This window comes from Drosophila mojavensis, unplaced genomic scaffold (genome assembly GCF_018153725.1).
Source record: "Drosophila mojavensis isolate 15081-1352.22 unplaced genomic scaffold, ASM1815372v1 contig_36, whole genome shotgun sequence".
In the NCBI taxonomy this organism is placed as follows: domain Eukaryota; kingdom Metazoa; phylum Arthropoda; class Insecta; order Diptera; family Drosophilidae; genus Drosophila; species Drosophila mojavensis.
Genome location: NW_025318858.1, coordinates 23,392,480 through 23,412,848, shown reverse-complemented (window position 1 = coordinate 23,412,848; position 20,369 = coordinate 23,392,480). Strand labels below are relative to the sequence as shown.

Here is a 20,369-nt window from a genome sequence, read left to right as displayed (position 1 = left end):
ACATTTAGATTTACGTTCATTGCTCTTGAAATTAAAATTGTAGATTTTTTTAATCTCAAAATATTTAGCAGTTCAAGTACGTATTAAAAATTGATATTAAAATTTTTGAAATAGCAATTAAATTTAAAATAAACTTGTTTTTTTATTTTTTATTCTACATATTTATCGTTTTTATAAAGATTCAATTTTTTCGTATTGACTACAATTTTTTAGTAAAATTCTGATTTTATTGTTGATTTATATATATATTTTTCTTGGAAAAGCTTAAAAAACTGAAACTGTTTATTTTTTAATAAATGAAAATTAGTTTTAAAATACTCCAAATTGTTTTAAATAATAGTATTATTAATTTTATTATTATTATTATTTTTTTTTTTTTTGTAAAGCCTGATTATTTTTGTTGTGAGAGCAACTTGAATATTATATACCGAACTTGCTTTTATTTTATTTTATTTTTAAAATATGAAACTAGCTTGAAAATCTTGAAAGTCATAAAAACATACAAATGATAACTTATTCAATCATATTTTTACAATAAATGTTTTTTTGTATAAAAAATTAATTTATATTCAATGTTTGCTGGCTCGACATTTATCTAAACTATGTGTTTAACTTTTTGTTTTTATTTCCTAAAAATATTTCCTTTTTTATTATTATTATTAGTTTTGTCATATATTTTGGTCATAAATCAAGCTTTTTTATTCAAGTTTCAGCATAATTTTCTATGAATGTTTCGAATTGTCAATAGTGGAATGACTCAAAATACAAATTGTTTCGTGTTAAATACTTTGGCTCTTACTGCATTTCAAGTAAGTTTTTATTATTATTTTTGATTTATATTAGAATATTATTAGAGTTTCTTTTATATATTATAAGCCATACAAATTTTTTGCAAAAATCATATCTAAGATAATTTCTCAAATCATTTAAGGAAATTTCCATAAATCTCGAAACACGTCTCAGTTGCATGGCATAAACGAGCTGCTAAATTTGAGTGTTTGCCACATGTTGCTGCAACATGCTTAGCGCTGCACAGCTTTGAGTGATTACAGTATTTTGTTTTCTTTTTTTCTTGTTTTGTTTTTGGGTTATTTACAAACATGTTCGATCATTGCACATACATTTCGCATATTGGTTTTCATTGTTTCTAGGGGCTCTCGGCGCGCAGCGAGGGCGAGGGGGAGCTGCCCGGCTGGCCGTGCTGCGGCACCTGATACGGACTGAAGCGTTGGGGATAGTGGCCCAGCTGCGTCTTGATGCGCAAATCCGGCGATGCTGAGCCGCAAGATGATGTGGGCGTGGCGGGCGCTGGCGGTGCATTGGCAGTCGCTGCCGGCGGCGGCGGTGGGGGCGTACGGCTGGCGTTAGCCGCTGCCGCCGCTGCAGCGGCGAAGGCCGCTTGCTGATTGGCGCTGGCCAGAAAGCCGGCCGTTAGCTGCGGCCACTGCTGCTGCCACATGCCCAGCTGAAAGGCGCCCAGCGAGGCGCTCGGATGGGGCGGCGGCGGTGCTGGCGGTGCGGCGCGCTGATACAAATGCGGCAGCAACATTTCCGTATACGGCGAACGGCCGAACATTTGCAAATGCTGGCGCGCCTTCTCCAGCAGCGCCAGCGATGCGGCATCCGCCTCTTGGGGCGTCAGTTGGGCCATCAGCGGATCCGGAAAGAAGCGCAGCGGTGCGGCGCGCATGTGCTGATCGAAAAAGAACGAATCCATGGGATCTCTGCAAAGAACAAAGCCAACAGAATACACATGAATAAGACAGAGAGAGAGAGAAAAAGAAAGAGAGAGAGAGAGAGGAGAGAGAGAGTGAGAGAGGGAGAGTAGGGGCTAAGCTAAACTTGTTGCAACACGGAGGCAAAAGCCAAGGCAGCAATAACATAATTACGTTGAAAGTAACTGCCAATTGCCGACACTAAACAACGTCAGCAACAACAACAACAACAACAACAACAGCAACAACCACATTCACTCATTATTTTCGTGTTTTCATTTCATGTACGAATCGGCTTCAAAGTTAAATGCGCCGATCTGTAATTTACGCCACTTAAGACGCCGCCGAGCCGGCTAAAAACATTGAATGTTGTTGTTGTTGCTGTTGTTGTTGTTGTTGTTGCTGCTGACGTTGTCCATGCTGCTGACTGCCTGCGTTTGCTGTCTTAATAGTACACGTAGCCGCCGCCTTGCAACACTTTTGCAGTTGCTGTCCAAAAAGAATGGGAAACAAAACAAAAAATACTTCCTAAAAGACAGCTACCCTTTCCCCTGCTCAGGGCAGCGAATGCTGTTTGATTGTCCTGTGCAACCTGTGCGCAACATGCAACATGCAACATGTTGCAAGAGTTGCAACTGGGGAAGCCGAGTTTGAGCTCTGTTAATTAGCTGAAGTATATGAATTGAAATATGCATAAAAGAGCAATCGAATTGAACTGCAAAATCGAGAGTTTGGAGTGAAAAATGTTTGAGTGATTCAGGAGTTAGTGAAAGACGCTAAAGTAACTGGATTTAATCGATTAACCTTGCGTTTAGTGAAAGTAGCTAGACTAGTATACTTTGTATATAGTCAATGCAGATCTTGAATAGAATACTCTAGCTAAAAACTGACTTAGGATCAATTTGGCTGAGTCGAAAGTCTTAAGTCTAAGCTTTAATATTAAAAAAATGCTGTGACAGAAGATTGATTATATACTTATATATGTATATATATCTATATCAATCAATATCGCAACAATCAATATTGCAACATATCTATGTACTACATTCCTATCTCTCTCAACTGTCGGCAGATCTTCTAAAGAACTCCCCGTTGCTCCAGTTTAAACAGTTACTAATTGAAAAAGATTTTCTTTGCTTAAGTTCTACGAGTGTTTCTTCGATTTGCCACTGGCTTTCACACATATTCGCTAATCAGCGTCTTAGACTTGAGCTACTGTGCGCGGGCTCAGTGAAAACCCTCGCCAAGGCGCATCAGCGCATCAGCAGAGGTTCATCGTAAATGAGGTCGTAAATCAGCAAACAAGCCGCCATAAAAGTGCTTGGGGTCAACTATTGAACTATTTCAAGACTCACTACAGAGACGCCCCCGCTGCCTGTAGTTCTACTTATTAATAAAAAAAAAAGAAGAGAAGAAGAAGATGATGATGAAAACAACTCACCTATCAAAATCAGTCAGACGCGACGAATCGCGAAATCCTTTTGCGAACGGATTCGAGTCGATTTTCAATTTTGTAATCAATTGATTCTGATAGGCCGTCACGGCCGTGAATACCGTCTCCGGGAACACGAAGGTTTTATGATCCATATCCTGCAGCTCCTTGGGATTGCCGGGTATGCTCTGGCCATGGCTCAGCCGCACCAAGTGAATCCGTGGCTGATATCGATGCATTGAATTCAGCACGACCTGCAAGCAAGCGAATAACAAAAGCAGAAATTTTTTTAGAGTTCTTTTTTCTATATCTATCTCTCTCTCTCTCTCTCTCCCTCTCTCTCTTGTTGGCCTTATAAAAAATTTACAACAATAAAAAAGTAGTCGGCGTTTGTTTTGACGCTTTTCCGGGGCAGCATCCTTTATGGCGGCGATAAAAACGGTGGCTGGCTCGTAAACAGAGCGTCCACACTTTCCATGTTATATGGCCGGGCATGATATAGGGCCAGAGAGTGCTGCTATATACACACACACACACACACACACATGTGTATAAATGTATATGTGTGCATATAGGAGCCATGCATGCAGGGGAAGTTAGTTGGCTTTTGCATTTGCCACCAAATTGCCAACAATTTTCATTCATTTTTTGGAATTTACATATGCCAGCAGTAAAACAGGCTATACACCCTCTATCTGTCTCGCTCTCTCTCTTTTTAGTGCAGCTCTCACAATGGCAGACCAGTCGCTGCGGCGTTTTATATCCTTTTGTCTTCTAGCTAAATTATTCATAAATGTTTTGCGCCAGGATGCTTAAGGAAGTGCTGCTTGATAATATCTTGTGAATCTCGCGTGAATTTTCGCAGCTTTGCCTTTGCCTTGCACACGCTGAATATACTATTAGTGCTCACTGTAGTCTGTCGTTTAAACAAAAGAAGTAACATTTGGCTTTGCAGATATTGGTTTCCTTTTTCTTTAGTTGTTTTGGATTTAAAGCGGTGTTTGATTGAGATTTGTTCAATTACTAGGGGATTTACTTAGGAAATAAATCGGAAGGTAGGCTCTAGGAGGAGTTCTTAAAGTGTTTCGCAAGGATACACTCAGATATTTCATCATTCACTGCATCAGGCAGTCCGTTAACAATATTTGTAATCATTTAAACAGTCCTACATCTTTATCTGAGATATATCTGTCTATATGCTTCACCTATTTATACTTAAGCTTAATTCTCTAAAATCTTATTTTGCAAAAAAATTTAGTAGCAGTTACTAAAGTTACTAAAAATAATATAATTTTGATTTTCGATTAAGAATCTCCTTCCTTGGTTTCTATATTCTCTCCTACCTTTCTCTCTCCTCCTCTCTCGCTCTCTCTCTCTTTCTCTCTCTCTCCTCTCTCTTTCCATCTATGTGTGATCTGTCTTTTTCGCTCTGTCTCTCTCTCACTGTCTCTCTACTTGTAAACTGTCTTTCTTTTTATCTCACTCTCTCACTCTCTATATGTAAACTGTCTTTATTTTCTCTCTCTCTCTCTCTTCCCGGATTACTATGTGTAAACTGTCTTTGTCTCTTTATCTCTCTCTTTCACTATTTCACTCTCTCTCCCTCTCTCTCTTTCACTATTTCACTCTCTCTCCCTCTCTCTCCCTCCCTCTCTCTCTCTCTCTCTCTCTCTCTCTCTCTCTCTCTCTCTCTCTTTACGCACTCTTCCTTCATCTCTTTTGTATCTCCCATTGCTAGAAGTTCACTTTCTATCCGATGCATTAAAGCTCATCGATTTTTCTTTTTTTCCGTCACTTTGCTTCGTGTCAATGTGCGCTCTTCCAGCTGTCGCCGCAGTTAACCTTTGACCCAGCACACACACACTTAAACACACCATCGCTGCTGAAACTCACCTGTCCACTTTTATCCATTTCGTTATTTGTCAGCTTCACCTTCTCGAAGGAGACGACCTGTTTGCGCAATGCCTCCGGGCTGATGGGGCTATCGGGATGGGCATAAATGCGTGCCGGCGGCGGTGGATCCGCCTTGCCGGCCACCAGCCAGGAGCTGCGATGATATGCATAGCGATAGCGTCTCGAGTCTAACGGCACAATGTCCAGCAGTACGGCATAGCGATCCGGCGGTTGGATTTGCCGTAATGGGCCCGAGAACGAGACACGCACAGTGGGGAACATGCGCCTGAAAGTAGACCAAAACAAAAAGTACCATGAGGATAATGTAGGAAATTCAATAGGCAAAAGAAAGAGAGGCCAAGATACGCCAGCAACTAGAAAATAGAGAAAACCCTTAGCTTTCTTTTATTGCCTGGCATTGTGTAGCACTAGAGCTGGGGGGTTGGATTTGTTTCTGGGGGTTGTGTGTATGTAAATAAGACGCATATTTAATTTTATGACTTTTAGCACGTTTTTGACACATTTCCGCGACGAAGCAGACCTCATCAGAGTGCCCCAACTTTCAGAGGCCAAACAAACCACAAAAAACAGAAAACAAAACTCAACTCAAGCTGCGGCCAGGCAAAGTGTAAATGACGCTAATGACCCAGCCCAGTTCTTTTGTCATTTGTCTTTCAGGTTTCTCTTTATGCGACTGTCTCCAAAGGTGTGCGACAGAGTGTGTGTGTGTAAGTGAGTGTGTTTGTGTGTGTGTGTGTGTTGAGTTGAGTTGTAAACAAATGTTGCAACATTTGTCATAATAAACCAACTAATTAACAATACAGCAAATAGAGTTTTTGATACGATATGATGATGATATGAGTTCGACATGGACAAGAAATGATAGTAGACATATATTATAGGCATTGTATGTGCAATAAATGAAGCTGAATGTTACATGAAAATGAAGCCTAGCAATAAAATTGTTTATACAAAACATTGACAAATTAATAATAAATAAAAAAACACATCAAGAACTTAAAGCAAGTTTTGTTTAGGTGTATAGTTGTAGTTTGGTTATAAGGAATAGACATATTATAGACATAAGACTGAAGTCAATTATAACTGTAATCTTTATTAGCAATTGATTTAATTTATTATAACCACACACATTTTGTTGGCACATACCGTGGCTTCGCTTCTTTTGCAACACTAATTGAGTTGACATAAAAAGTATTCGTAAATATTTCAAGACATGTAAAACTATTTTACTATGTTTGTATAGACTAATACTTGCTCTTACTTCTTTCGTATAGATCATACACCTTTCTCGTCTTTTCAATATGATACGCTTATATGTGTAAATGTCTGAACAAAAATAGTAATATAATATTTATAAAATATATATCAATCAATTCAAAAGCTGCAACTCAAATTTGTTCCAGATTGAGCATATATAGAATTTATTTATTTTTATCAATTTATATTTAAAATATTTATTATGGAATTTTTTTCATAAAGGCCATAAATATATTGTAGTAAAATTTAATAATAAAAAATATTTTTATAAAATAAAGCAAGGAAATAGAAAAATATATAATAAGTACATATAAAAATATGCCAGCTACAAGTTTATAGAAATCCAATGGAAATAAAAAACTATGCGAAATAAATTTAGAGCAATAAACAAGCTATTCGCTGCTCGTTCCTTTGTCTTTATAGTGTTTTAACATATATACCATATGTATATATATATACATACATGTACATATATGTCATACATGCATCTACACATATTTATCTATCTGTAAAGAGAATGCAATAAATCAGAGTCGAGCCCGTTCATCAGCTGTCGCATGCCAATGAAAATCGTGCCGCGGACACAGGTTTATAGTGGAATAAAAACGAGATATGTATATATATATATATATATATATATATATATGCATATATATAATTGATAATAATTTCAGTTATAATGTCAAAAACATAAATCGGAGGCGACTGCAGGCAGCGAGTGGTATGACATGTTGTATTGATAGAGAGAGGCGTGGGCGTGGCTGGTGGCGGAGGCGTATGTGTGCGTGTTAGCCGCCATGTTGCGGCAGAGTAACGTGCGTGTGTGTGCGTGTGTGTGATGGTAATAACTGTCATTGCTGCGGCAGTTGCAAGTCGACAGTCGTTAGTCGTCAGACGTCAGTCGGCATGTTGCATGCCACAATTAGCACCATTGTAGCGGATGGCTTATCGCTGCGATGCCATCAGCTGAGGCGATGCACTCGAGCCTGACGCGTTGGCAAATCTATTCAAGAAGAAGCAGAGAAATCAACGACATCAGCTAAGAAAACTTTCAAACACTTTTGATAGCTTGCTAATGTGTCCATAAATGTGTGAAAATGCCAAACGCCAAACGGGGAGCCAGCCGCACGCCCAGTTAACTGCCACGCCCAGCACGAACGCCGCAACCGCCCGCCTTTTGAACGCGCTGCGCCAGCGGAAATGTCGTAAATCATATTCCCAGCATTTACATACATTTTTATGAGCCAAACTCAGCGGCGAGCTGCCTGCAGGCCCTGCCCTGCCCAGCCCTGGGTGGGCGTGGCACACACACAGCGAAACAGAGCGAGAGTGAGTGAGAGAGAGGGAGAGACTTTTAGCTTTGTGCTCTGCATTATTATTTTGCCGCGTCTAAGTGTGGATTTTATGTATTTGTTTATGGGAAAATTAGGGAAATGGCTTTCGCTCCGTTCCCAGTCGGAGTTTTTTGGCTTTAGGTGCCAAAGGTTACAATTATGAAGTTTACACACCATTTGCCATAGAGGGTTGCTCCAGCAATACTCCCGAATTCACTCTGGACTTTCAATTAGCTTGACCACAACTTCACACACACACACACACACACAGTCTCTCTCTCTCTCTGTCTCTCCGTTTCAGTTTGTTCCAATTAGTTGACTCTTCACTGTTTTTTATATGTGGCGCATTTTATCCGCACTTCCGCCCCGGGGGGCTATACGCATACATTATCAACACCTTAGTTCCAGCAAATTAAGCCGCCAGCTTTGAGTTAATAAATGCAACTAAATGCTAATTCTTGCTGCCCTCCTGCCCTCCTGCTCTCCTTTCTTTCATCGAGCAACCCCCAAGTCCAGCCCTAGACTAAGCAAAACTGAGCGATCTTATCGTCGCTTGTAAAAATATATGAAGCGCAGCTTAAACAGAAATGTGTGTCTCTCTCTCTTTTTGAGTCTATCTCTTTCCTTTTTTATTATTTAATTAATTCATAATTTAATAGCTAAAAATACTCAGCAAAAGTCAGAAAATTCTGAACAAAAGAGACGACTACACTGAAAAAAAAAATTAAATAAATAAAAAATAATAATATTATTATTATTGGAAAAAATATTCAAAACTAAGGCTCGGATATCTTAAAAGTAAAAGTTGATTTTTCTTGTAAATAAAATTAAAACCTCAAGTTTTCAAATATAAAAAATTAAACAATAAAAAATTCTGAAAATTAAAAACAAATTTATTAATTTTAAACTTTTAATTATTTAATAAATTGATTGTAATTATATAATTATAAATTAATTATAATTATTTAATTATATAAGCTCTAAATTATTTTTGTTTAAGCTAAATTTGAAATTAATATTATTTGCTGTGCAGAAATTGAATTATATATACAATTTATATTTATTAGTGATATTTTTCATATTCAGCCGTATTTATTCCTAATTTCTCTCAGTGTACCCACTAGGCTACTTGGGGTCAGCTATTAACTGCCTCTTAAAAATGCCCACAGATCCTGCACCTTTCTGTTGGGTCTTAGCTTGTTTCATTGTTGTTGTTGTTGTTTTTGTTGCTGTTGCTGTTGTTCTTTTTGTTGTTGCTGCTGTTGTCCTTTAGGGCGAATGATAAATGTTCGCTCATTTGGTACAGCTGCTCGCGGCAGACAATCAAATGTTAATGAAGTTGTACGTAAAATTTGTTCGAAATAAATTAATATGCGAGTTGTATCAAGTTGACCCAGAGTCGCGCTTTGTTTATTGAGTTCGGTCTTAAAGCATGCAAATCGCAATTGATACGCACCTTGGCAGGGGCTACTGTCCGCTCGATTAGAACTGTGCGGAACCGACTCTGTATGGCAGCAATTGCCTAACAAGCGTGAAGAGTTGTCGCTAAAATATTGACAAACATTTGCCGTTGACTACCAGCTGAGCTACCTCCCTCCCTCTACCTCTACCTCACACCCTCTCTCTCTCTCTCTCACTCTGTGTATGTGTAGCTCTCAATTGCCGCCCGCTGACTTGGCTGGGACAATTAGGCCGCCTGCTTGCTTGCCTTTCTCTACCATTGCAACCGCCAATTGCTGTTGGTTTCTGTTAACCGCTGACAGTGCGTGACAAAATCTACACAAACCACGTGACATTTTATCTCAATGACCGCAACAACAGCTCTCAAAAGACAGACAACTCGGTCAACAGGTAAAACTCTCGACCCGGCTCGATCCTTTTTGGCCCAGTGCGCAATGCATCATAAATCATTTTCGATTTGCTCTTCGGGTTGAGATGCTGAGTTTCTTTTAGCTTCTTCTCTTTATCTACATTTATTTATGTGGCAACCTCTATCTCTCTCTCTCTCTGGAGGTTCCACTATTTGTTGATCTTGTGGGGTCTAGTATATATCGATCTAGTATGTACAGTTGAGTCTGGATAATTCGTACCCCTTTAAATCGAAAATCGCGATAAATCAAAAAAAAAAAAAAATTCTATCCCCTTGAAAGAAATTCTCAATAATTCTCCATAATATGAATTTCTTTGCAAATAAAAAAAAAAAAACTGATCCGCTTGCCACTTTGAACTATCGGGATTCTACTGTATATATATAACGGAAGTACTCTAAGTAGACCAACATCTATCATCTATTAGCATCTATAATACTGACGCTCAACTTCCAGCTACTAATTTTATGTCTCTCAAGCCTCACGTAGAGCAAGTCCATCTAGACATATCCTACACTCTTCTATATATACTATACATATGATAATAAGCAAACAGCTGCTGAAACGCGGCGTAACTCAGCTTTTAAGGGCGAATGTATTAGGTATATATTTAAGCAATTTAAAAGATATCACTCAAAGGAACAGAGCCCGCAATTGTGAATGGCGATTCGTAGCAGTTGCTGCTGTTGCTGGCAGCCAAACGATGTGCTGACATAGATCTATATCAGGGGTAAAAAAAAAAAACAGAAAAAAAAGGAGTAATAATATTTTTGGGGGCGTTGCCCGGCCCGCACAAATGTAAATAAACAAGCGGCATGGAGGTGCTTTGCGCTAATTACAGGGCGCACGGCTCGGCGGCAGAGGCAGTTGGAGTCCTAGTCAGAGTCGAAATGAATACCAAAAACAAAAACAAAACGGGATTCGTAAGGACAAAGGACATGCAAATGTGTTGTTAGCGCGACAATCGGCAGCTATTACATTGCAATTTATACTTTGTGGCGCTGTCAGGACCTCTGCGGATGAATCGAAAGCCAGCGAAAGGAGTAAATTTGTTAATGTGTCGCAAATGCGCACAGCGGGAGGGGAGGGGGCCGTGTCAGGAGGCGGAAGTATACAGGTATCCCATATTGAAAGGGGGAAAAAAGAAAAAAACTAAAGCCAAACCAGCAAAAGTGGCCAAGCGCAACTCACACACACACACACATCAGAGGAGGCAGAGGAAGAGGCAGCAGAGGTTAGCATATTCAGTTCCTAACTACCAGCTAGCGACTAATGCGTATTTCGCATGTCATCAGCCAGAGCTTTGAGCACTGAAAACTGAGACTCAAAGCAACAGCAGCAGCAACAAAGGCAACAAAGGCAACTCTTGGCTCGAATTTATGTTTCATGCATGATATACCCTGCTAAGCATATAAGTGCTAAGGGGTATATATGCATGGCAGTTGACAATAGAAGACGAAAATCCTTGTAAAAATTTAACAAAATGCTTTTTATAGGTGGCCGAATGTTGCTATGAAGGAAAATTAGTTCTGCAGCTAAATCGAATTAATTAATTGTATTTAAGTAGTATTAATTTAGTAAAATTTCATTAATAAAAATATCATGTATACAAAAAAAAAGTGTCTAATAATTTTCTTACTAAAATAAAGTTACTCATACAACTTTACCTTAGTTATATTATAAAAAGTATTATAATATAATATAATATATAAATATTATAACATAATATACAATGTTGAGAAAGAAATTCTTATTATTATAAATTATTTTGGTGGTTACATATGAAGAATATAAATAAATATTTTAATTTAATTTTTTTTTTTTTTTTATAGATTTCGATTTTTTTCCGATCTAGTCGCAGTTTTACTTTTTATAATATTTTACAGAATATATTAACAAAACTAATAAATCTAGTCAAATAAATTTTTTCGTTTATATCAATTTAAATAATTAATGATCATTTACATTTCTCTTTAAATATGCTAAAAACTCAAACAATCAGCTTTATCAATTCACTTTCAACGTTAGTACAGGGTATGCTGTAGTCGCGCAATTGCCTGCTTCTATTATGCACTCGCATTTGGCATTTCACATTTCGCATTTTACACGACATTCGCACGAAAATCGTCAAGCAATAATTTTGTATTTTTTTTTTTTTCACTGAAGTCAACTTTGTTGAGTTGCGAATGAAAAGTCGTTTAAGCAAATGCTGAATGTGAGTGAGTGAAAGAGAGGACTGGGGAGAGTATACATATATATGTATGTATGTATGTTTGTGTGTGTGTGTGTGTTAGTGTTAACTGCAAAACAGCTGACAAGAAACAGCCGCCAGTTCGGCTGCCTCTGCCTCTGCCTCGGCTGCCTTTGTTTTTGTCTTCTTCTCTTTGGCATTTCGGGGGGAGGGGCGTGGGCCTCGCGGCCTGTTGCTAATCGAAAATCGAAAATCGACGGCACATTATTTCGATGCCTTGTCAATCAAATTGAGGGGCAGCCAACAGCCGAGCAGGAGGCATCGATGGGTGGTGGTGGTGCTGGTGGTATCGGTGGTGCTGGTGGCGGCGGCGGCATTCGTAATGAGAAACTAACCAAAAAGCTGCTGATATTTCGCAGTTAACTTGAGCGGGGCGTAAATGTAAATGGCGAATATGATTGTGAATGTGAATACCACCAGGTACGCCACGCCCCGCACCACCTACCCCGTTAGCCCGCCCCACCGTCTGGGACAGACAGAGTGAAAGGCGTTTGTGGAGTTTATTGATTGTTCAAGTTTTCAAGTTTGAGTTCGCATTCAGGATGAGTTTTTTTCTTTGTTTTTGCTTTCGAGTTTGCGTTCGAGTGTCTGATTAGCGTCGATTGATGATGAGGCCCGAAATTGTTTCATGCCACTGGGCGACATGTGGCCCGAAGGCGACTATTTGGTGGACTGAGTTGGCTATCAAAGCTGAAATTATGAGCGATGGCAGATGAGAAATTCGCTAAAAGGCAAATATTTAACTGGAAATGTAAAGACAAGTAGCAGAGATATATGTAAATAAATATAGTAAGAAAGAGGAAGTGTGATAAAAAGGGAAAGAAATGGAGAGATAAAGTGAGAGATGTTTGAGAGAGAGGATAGAGAAAAGACAAGTAGGAGAGCCTGTATATATAGTAAGAGAGTGAGAGAGAGAGGCAACGAGGGTAGAGGCAAAGAGACTGCGATGCAGAGAGAGAGAGAGAGAGAGAGAGAGACAGGGTAAACAGAGTGAGACAGCGTCAGAGAAAGAAGGAGAGAGAGACTGACAGAGCCGGGGAGAAAAGGAAGGAGGCAGATGAAGTAGGAGGAGGGAGGCATAATATGTGTGAGACAGAGAAAGAATGTCAGAGAGAGAGATAGAAAAAGAGAGAGAGAGAGAGGGAGCAACTAATGGTATGAAATGAGGGCGATAATAAGCGAAAGAGAAATACAAATGCCAATTATGTGGAGAATGCAGGACACAAAAATTGATTGGAAACATCAGTTCGATTTCCCACTTCATGAAATATTAATAATAATTTCATCCCATTTTAAATATTTCATTTAACTCTAATAAATATGTTTATACCCAAACCAGCAGAGTTTCTGGATCTATTCATTGTCTTCTTTACTCTCTTTTGATGCTAACTTAATTACTAACAGCAATTTCTATGGAGCACATCTTAACTTGGCCAATTCACGCGCCTCGGGCAGCTGCTGTCAAGTGCCTCGACTTGACTTGCCAGAGACTTCCACGCAGCAAAACAAATCACAAGAAGAATAAGAAAATGGAAGCTTCTCACTCACCTGCCCGTTTTGGTGATGATCATTTCCGTGCCGAGCTCGTGGAACTTATCCCAGAGCTCTTTAGTCTCCAGATGGCATTGCACGGGCAAGAGATCGTCGCAATTGCAGGAGCCCAAGATTTTGGGCGTTGGCAGCTGTTGGCGAGGGTGAGAGAGAGAGAGAGAGAGAGAGAGAGCAAGTTTAGTTGTTGCATCTAGTATTAGCGTTTAGATTTCTCTTTTTTTTTTTTGGTGCTAACTTTGTGGCGTGGCGTTACCTGCGCAGGCTCCTCGGGGGACAGGCGCTCGTCCTCGCTGGGGCTGTGCGCTGCGCGGGCGGGTGGCGGCGAGGGCGTGGCAGTGGTGGCAGCTGCAGCCGTTGGTGTGGATGTGGCACGCCCTCGATGGCTGCTTGATTTGCTGTGATTGTGGTTGTTGTTGTGCTGCTGTTGTTGTTGTTGCTGTCGCTGCTTGTTGGCTGTTGCATGAGCCTGTTGGCGCTGCTGTTGTTGTTGTTGTTGTTGTTGCTGCTGCTGCTGCTGCTGCTGTTGTGCAACACGCAATGCATGACGCGCATGCTGCTGCGCCGCTGCTGCTGCGGCTGCTGCTGTCGCTGCCGTCGCTGCCGCGGCCGCTGCTGCTGCTGCCGCCGTTGGCGTTTCGCTGTCGCTGCAGTCAACCACATCAACGTCAACATCATCGTCCGCATCCTGCGTCGAATAGCGCTCCACAGATAATGGACCTAAAAGAGCAACAGATAGAGAGAGAGAGAAAGAGAGAGGAAGAGAGAGAGAGTGTGTGTGTGTGTGTGAGTATAAAGAGAGTTGTCTAGGCGGCAACAACGTGTTGCATGCAACATGCAGATTTTTTTGCGCAGATATGAGACACACAAATTCAATTATTTACTCGGCGATTTCATATGTTAATTTGCTTGTTGTTGCTGCTGTTGTTGTTGTTGTTGTTGCTTTAATCAAATGCATTGAGCGAGGGCTGGCCGAAGGGGCTCAACAGCTGCCAATTACGGCATCTAAATAGTTTTGTGCATGCATACAAATCGATAAATATCTCTGAATGCATATAGATACATGTGTGTGTGTGTGTGTGTGTGTGTGTATGTGCATGCTCATATCATGACATGCAGCGCACCCTAGCCACGCCCCTTTTACAGCTGCTGCCCACCCCACACCACCCCACCCCACTTTGGCATTCAAATAGGCTTTGATTATTTTATTGCCGCGCACATTTGCCGCAATTATCAAGTCATCAACGTTGCATTGTCATCAATATGCAATTTGTGGCATAAACAACAGCAGCTGCAACAACAACAATAAAGAAAAAGTAATACAGACAATAATATCATTGGCAACTGTGCAACATGGCGAGCAGCCGCTGTGGGTGTCAATAGCTCGGCTAATGGAGCCACGAGTCTTGGCCAACTCGGTGCGTTAATTAGCATTAAGTAATGCATATTTATTTATGCTAATAATTTATATTGATTGAAAACACAAATTCCACGAAAATCATAATTATAATTATAAAAAATACTAATTAAAAAATAATTTTAAAAATGTTAATAAATATTACAAAATAATAATAATAATAATAATAATTATATAATATTAAGAATATATAATAATATATCCTTCATAATCATATAGAATATTGCAAGACTAATGAATAAGCCGAAAAAAAGACAGATAAAAAGTTTATAGAAATATTTCAATATATTAAAGATATATTTGTTGTCTATTATATACAAATAGAAGATTATAATATATAGTAGACTTAAGAATAGGCTGTACAAAATAATATAAGAACATATCATACATATAAAAAAAAACACATAGAAATATTGAAAATATATTGAAACTAATTAAATAAACATATGATTTTTAAATTCAATTATTATTTCTTCTAGTTGTAAATCTTTACATGTTTTAAGCCCTGAATATATATAGAAAGGAAAGATATATCTATATTTTGCAAAGTAAATAATCTAAATGAATAACAATAAAGTTTGTAGAGTTTATAGTCTATAAAATCTATCTCTATCTATCGATCTATCTATCGTCTCTGTCGAATCTAGAGACCTATGCCTAGATTTCTCTCTCCAATGCCGCAATTGCAGTCAACAGCTCGAAACTAAATATCGAAAATAAATATATGATTATAAGAAACATATTTCTGGCTTTATCCTGACAAGTTTTGGCAATAAATTGAGCTCATTTTCGTTTCGAAAACTGTAATACAATTCTCTGCAATTTCAAAATTGTTTAAGGGATCACTTAAGGTGTTTCAATGAAAAATTGGTCTTTAATGTATTTATATACTCCACCATATATGTTGATGGAAAGATTGGGGTAATTTTTGTAGACAACGACCCGTAAAATAAGCTCAGTGCCAACCACCTCATCATCATTTCATATGAAACTGCTCTTTAAATATTTAATCTTCAATAAGAAAGCTACAAAATTTGTTTGTACATTTTTAAACTTTGTTAACAATTATTAATTACATTTTTTCTCGTATATCCTTAGAGCTAGAGTCTCTAAATTTTAAATATAGATTTTTATATATTTTATAAAATTGTGAAAATATTTTGTATATGACATCAATAATAATAATGACGAAAGTTATTTTACAGCTCTTATAAATATGATGATATATACAAAAATAAATTCTGCTGTTTATATAGAAACCCCAAAATTTTCAAAGATATTTTAGCTTATAGTTTATGCGAAAGACACAAACCAACAAAATATTCTATTTAACTAAAATATATTTGCAATATCTGCTGTCTCTCTCTCTCTCTCTCTCTCTCTCTCCTTGATCTCATATTTACCTTTAATTGCTATTTAACTAAACTAAAGTTTAATATATGTACTAGTTATGCTAATGCTTTTTCTTTTGCAAAATAGTTCCACAAATTTTGATTTAAACGATTTTTTAGCTTTATTTATTTTTCGAATTGCTTAATTTAAATGAAAATCAATTCCTAGTCATAAAAAATCATTTTTTATATCAATTCAAACACAAAGTCAACTTGAATTCATATTTTTTATGAACTGAATTAATTCGATGATTTCTAACGGTATTTAGCGCATGCCAAATCGTATTCAATGTAAAGATACGATTTTTATTTCTAAATCAAAAAAAAAAAAAATCTATAAATTCTGCACAAAGATATTTGTGTAAACTCTTTTTTCTTCTTCTTCTTTGATTGAATTAATAAATATTCATTCAATATAAATTATAAATTATGCAGCTGCTGACTTGAAAAAATAAATAAAAAGACCTATCGTAAAAGCGTCTTTATAAATAAGCCCCGCGAGGCTCATAAATGCGAACAACAAATTTTTTGGAATTCTCAAAAGCATTTTTAACACCTTCGAAATTGTTGAAATGCTCATAAAAACTAAATAATTTATAAAGCTGATTAAAAGTATTAAAAAAGAGCGAATGACAAAAGAGAAATATTTGTGTGGCTTATCAAAATTTTAATTATTGCTGAAATATTTCAAAATGCCTAGACTGAAAGATATTTTGATAGAATATGCGAATGAATAACGTAATCAATATAAATATATACATATATATTAAATATCTAAGCTAGAGAAATAGATATAGATATAGATATAGATATAGATATGGATATATGTATATATATTTAAGCTGTACAGATTATAAATATAAATATTTTTTATTTTATTGTTGAGACTATAAAAGACCGCAAATAAAATAAAAATTAAAAAAAAAAAATGTTTTCATAAAAAAGTGAATTACTATCATAATTTGTATTTAATTATTTATTTTCTAAATACATATTTTCTTATTTACAGAAGTCTTTAGAATAAAAATAAGTTTTATTTCTAAAATTGTAACGGATTTAGTTGAGATTATTTAGCGGGTTTTTAATGTAAGATTATATCCAATGGTCAGCTGCTTATTAAAGACTAATTTTAAATAAATTCTTCTTCTTATATATTCTTCTCCTTGATGTTGAACATTTCTAGACTTTCTTCTCAAAGTCGTCTATACTTCTATAATTTCATTAAATTTTAGAACAATTCATATATCAGTCAAATACTTATATTTCCAAATATGATTTCAGATAGTCAATATAAATGATTCTAGAATAATGTAATATTCTAGCAGATTTATTATTTTATATTGAATATCTGAAATCAAATTTAGCTTCTCATTTGGTATGATTTGATTTGAGTATTTCGAGATAAAGACATAGAGATCTCTACTTAAATCTAGTCTACTACCAATCTAGTCTACCTAGTCTACTACCTACTAATTGCACTTCTAGAAGACATAATTTGATAATCCATAGATTAAAATAGTATTATATGTGTACTATAGCTTAGTTTTAATGGGTAAGGATTGGGTAAGGTATAGATATCTAGCATAGATATCGACTCTATTTACCTACTTTGCAATGCCTAAATATGCCCAAAGTTTTCTTCCCTACACTCGCAATATTTATCTAGTTTATGCATTTTAAATCTTCTAATAAGCATTTCCACTTAACTGCAGAGAAATACTCGATATATATGTATGGAAAGATGTGTCTATAGTAGAATCGCTATATTCATGTTAGTCTCAATTACTTTAGCTACTCACTCAGACTCCTTTCCGATGGCTCGCGGCTGTTGGAGGGGGCGGGGTTTCCGCCTCTCGCCATAATCGCGGCAATTGAGAAATCCGTGGCAAAGGAAATATTATGCTGATGATGCTGATGATTATTCAGATGCTGATGATGATGATGGCTGTTGTTGTTGCTGATGTTGCTATTGCCATTGGCAATTGTTGCTGCGGCGGCAGCAGCTGCTGCAGCAGTTGCCGCAATTTGTTGCTGCAACTTGACTTTAAAACTTTGCGGCGCTGTTGGCGACGGCGACGTCGGCTGCGGCTTGGCATTCGCCGGCTGATTGCTAAGCAGCATAATATTTCTATTGCAATTCTTCAATATAATTAACAAAAATATTTCAATCAATTTTACAATTCAATTTGTTAACAATTCTCAATCAACACATTTCACATTAAGCATTTTGAGTGTGTCAAGTTTGATTATTTTATTTATTTTTATTTTACGCGCGCGTTTTTGTATTTTTTATTTGTTTTGTATTTTAGATATTTTATTGGTTTTCGTTTCTTTGGGCTTTTCGTGTTTTTGCGCTTTGCCGTGAAAACCGCTTTACAGTCGCACAGCTGACCATTGAATGAATTTGTGGCAACTGCGATTTGCTTTTTGCCATGTAAACGCATTCGCAACAAGCCGAAGTCGACTCTGGCTCCCCCGCCCTGCTCTCCCCTGCCTTGCTGCCCTGGTGCTGCCCTGGACCCCCTACCTCGTGCACACAGCTGACGATCTCTTACGGCGAAAAGTTTTCAACACCACGTAACACGCTTACGTGACGCGCGTTACGGCAAACAACTTAACGAACTAACGTGTGAGAGGCTGCGTCTAAGGCACTAGTTGTGTTGCTGTTGTTGTTGTTGTTGCAGTTGTTGGAGCTGTTGATGCTGCTGCTGCTGCTGCTGTTGTTATTGTTGCTTAGTTGTCCGGCTATGCGCGGCTAGCGCAAAATACCTGACAGCACTGAGGCGCCGCAATTTTACGCAGCTCGCGCAAAAGCGCCAAAAAGTTTTGTGGGAAAGCGCTCACGTAAGCTTCGCACGCAACGTAAAGCGGTTAACCGCAAGAGACAGACAGACGAGCAGCGCGGCAGCAGCAGCAGGAGCAGCAGCAATCAGCGCTGTGCGTGCAAGCGAGCCAGCAATATGCATAGACCACATGTGTGTGTGTGTAGCGCATTCCAATGCAGCGACGCGGCAGCGACGCGTCGCCTCACATAATTCATGCTCACTTTTGAGTTTTCCAATACGAACGCTAAATTCCCATACACTCAGCTGAGTGCGCACTGTCGCACAAGCGTGCAAGCGAGATGGCTGCTGGCGCTGCTGAGCGCATTCGAGTGAGCGCTTCGCTGTGTGGCTGGCTGTGCGCTTCGTGTTGTCTCGCTCTGGCGAGCGCAAACAAGTTCATAAATTCGTCATTTTGTTTTTTCGGGCTGTTGACAGTTGGTCTGCTTAGTAGTAGTAGTAGTTGTTGTTGTTGTTTTGTGAGTGTTTGTGTGAGTGTGCTAGGAGGGGGTGTGTTTTGTACATTTCGTCGGCTATTTACAAATACTTTTTCTGCTGTGCCGTGCATGAGTGATTTTTTGTGCGGTGTTCCATTGCCAAAGCGTTGCGAGTTGTTTCACATGAAACTCACCACGTTTCATGTTCAATGTTTTGAGTGAGTCTCTTTCTTTGGTGTGCGCTTCAGCTGAGTGAGTCACTCTCAGTAAATGAGCTGTTTATTATATGTGAGATTTTGAAGCAATTTGAAATGAGTGGGAATTAAATGAAATGCGTTTTGTTCAAAAGAAATGTGAGAGATATTTTGTTAAAATTTATAAAACCGAAACATTTTAAGTTGTTTTATTATTTTATATTTTTAAACATATTTATTTTTATTATCTCCGATTTTTTTTTATATACAAAAAAAAAAAAAAAAAATGTGTTCGTTTATCTGAAACTGTCGCGCCCGTCGCATCGAATAATATCATAATTGAATATCTGCGGTACCCACAGCAAAGCACACACACACACACACACACCCTGCATATGTAAATGTCCTTTTTTTATTTTTTATTTAAATGTTTGCTTAAAGAAAACAACAACAACAACAAAATGCGACGAATGGCGTGTGAACGTAGCGGCAAATACACACACACACGCACACATTTGCATGCATGTGTGCATGTGCTTATATGTATATTTTTCACAATTCGTCAGCTGCGTCTCTACGGCTGCCGCCATACCCCAACCCATACCCAACCCATTCCATTTCGTTTCGTTTCACCCACCTCCTGTTGTCTGCTGCGTTTTCGTGGTTGCGACTAATGGCCACAGAAGGACTCGATGGCAGTGGAGGGGGTAGAGTTGCTCCTTCCATTTTGACTCTCTTATTTATTTGTTTTTGTTTATTCGCATTGCGATTGCTCGCGAGTCGGCGACA

At 38.1% G+C, this 20,369-nt stretch overlaps 1 protein-coding gene across 1 annotated transcript; it reads right to left on the bottom strand.

Annotated features, from left to right (window-relative positions):
* Positions 1–669: 669 nt before the first annotated feature.
* On the bottom strand, positions 670–18,921 carry LOC6577614 (T-box protein H15). Its single transcript, XM_002003529.4, has 6 exons — positions 17,927–18,921; positions 13,576–14,039; positions 13,320–13,453; positions 5,041–5,326; positions 3,157–3,401; positions 670–1,724 (listed from the first exon to the last, which is right to left on the bottom strand). Exons 1-6 carry the CDS (start codon positions 18,246–18,248, stop codon positions 1,148–1,150), a joined length of 2,028 nt encoding a protein of 675 aa, XP_002003565.1. The 5' UTR covers positions 18,249–18,921; the 3' UTR covers positions 670–1,147.
* Positions 18,922–20,369: the final 1,448 nt, after the last annotated feature.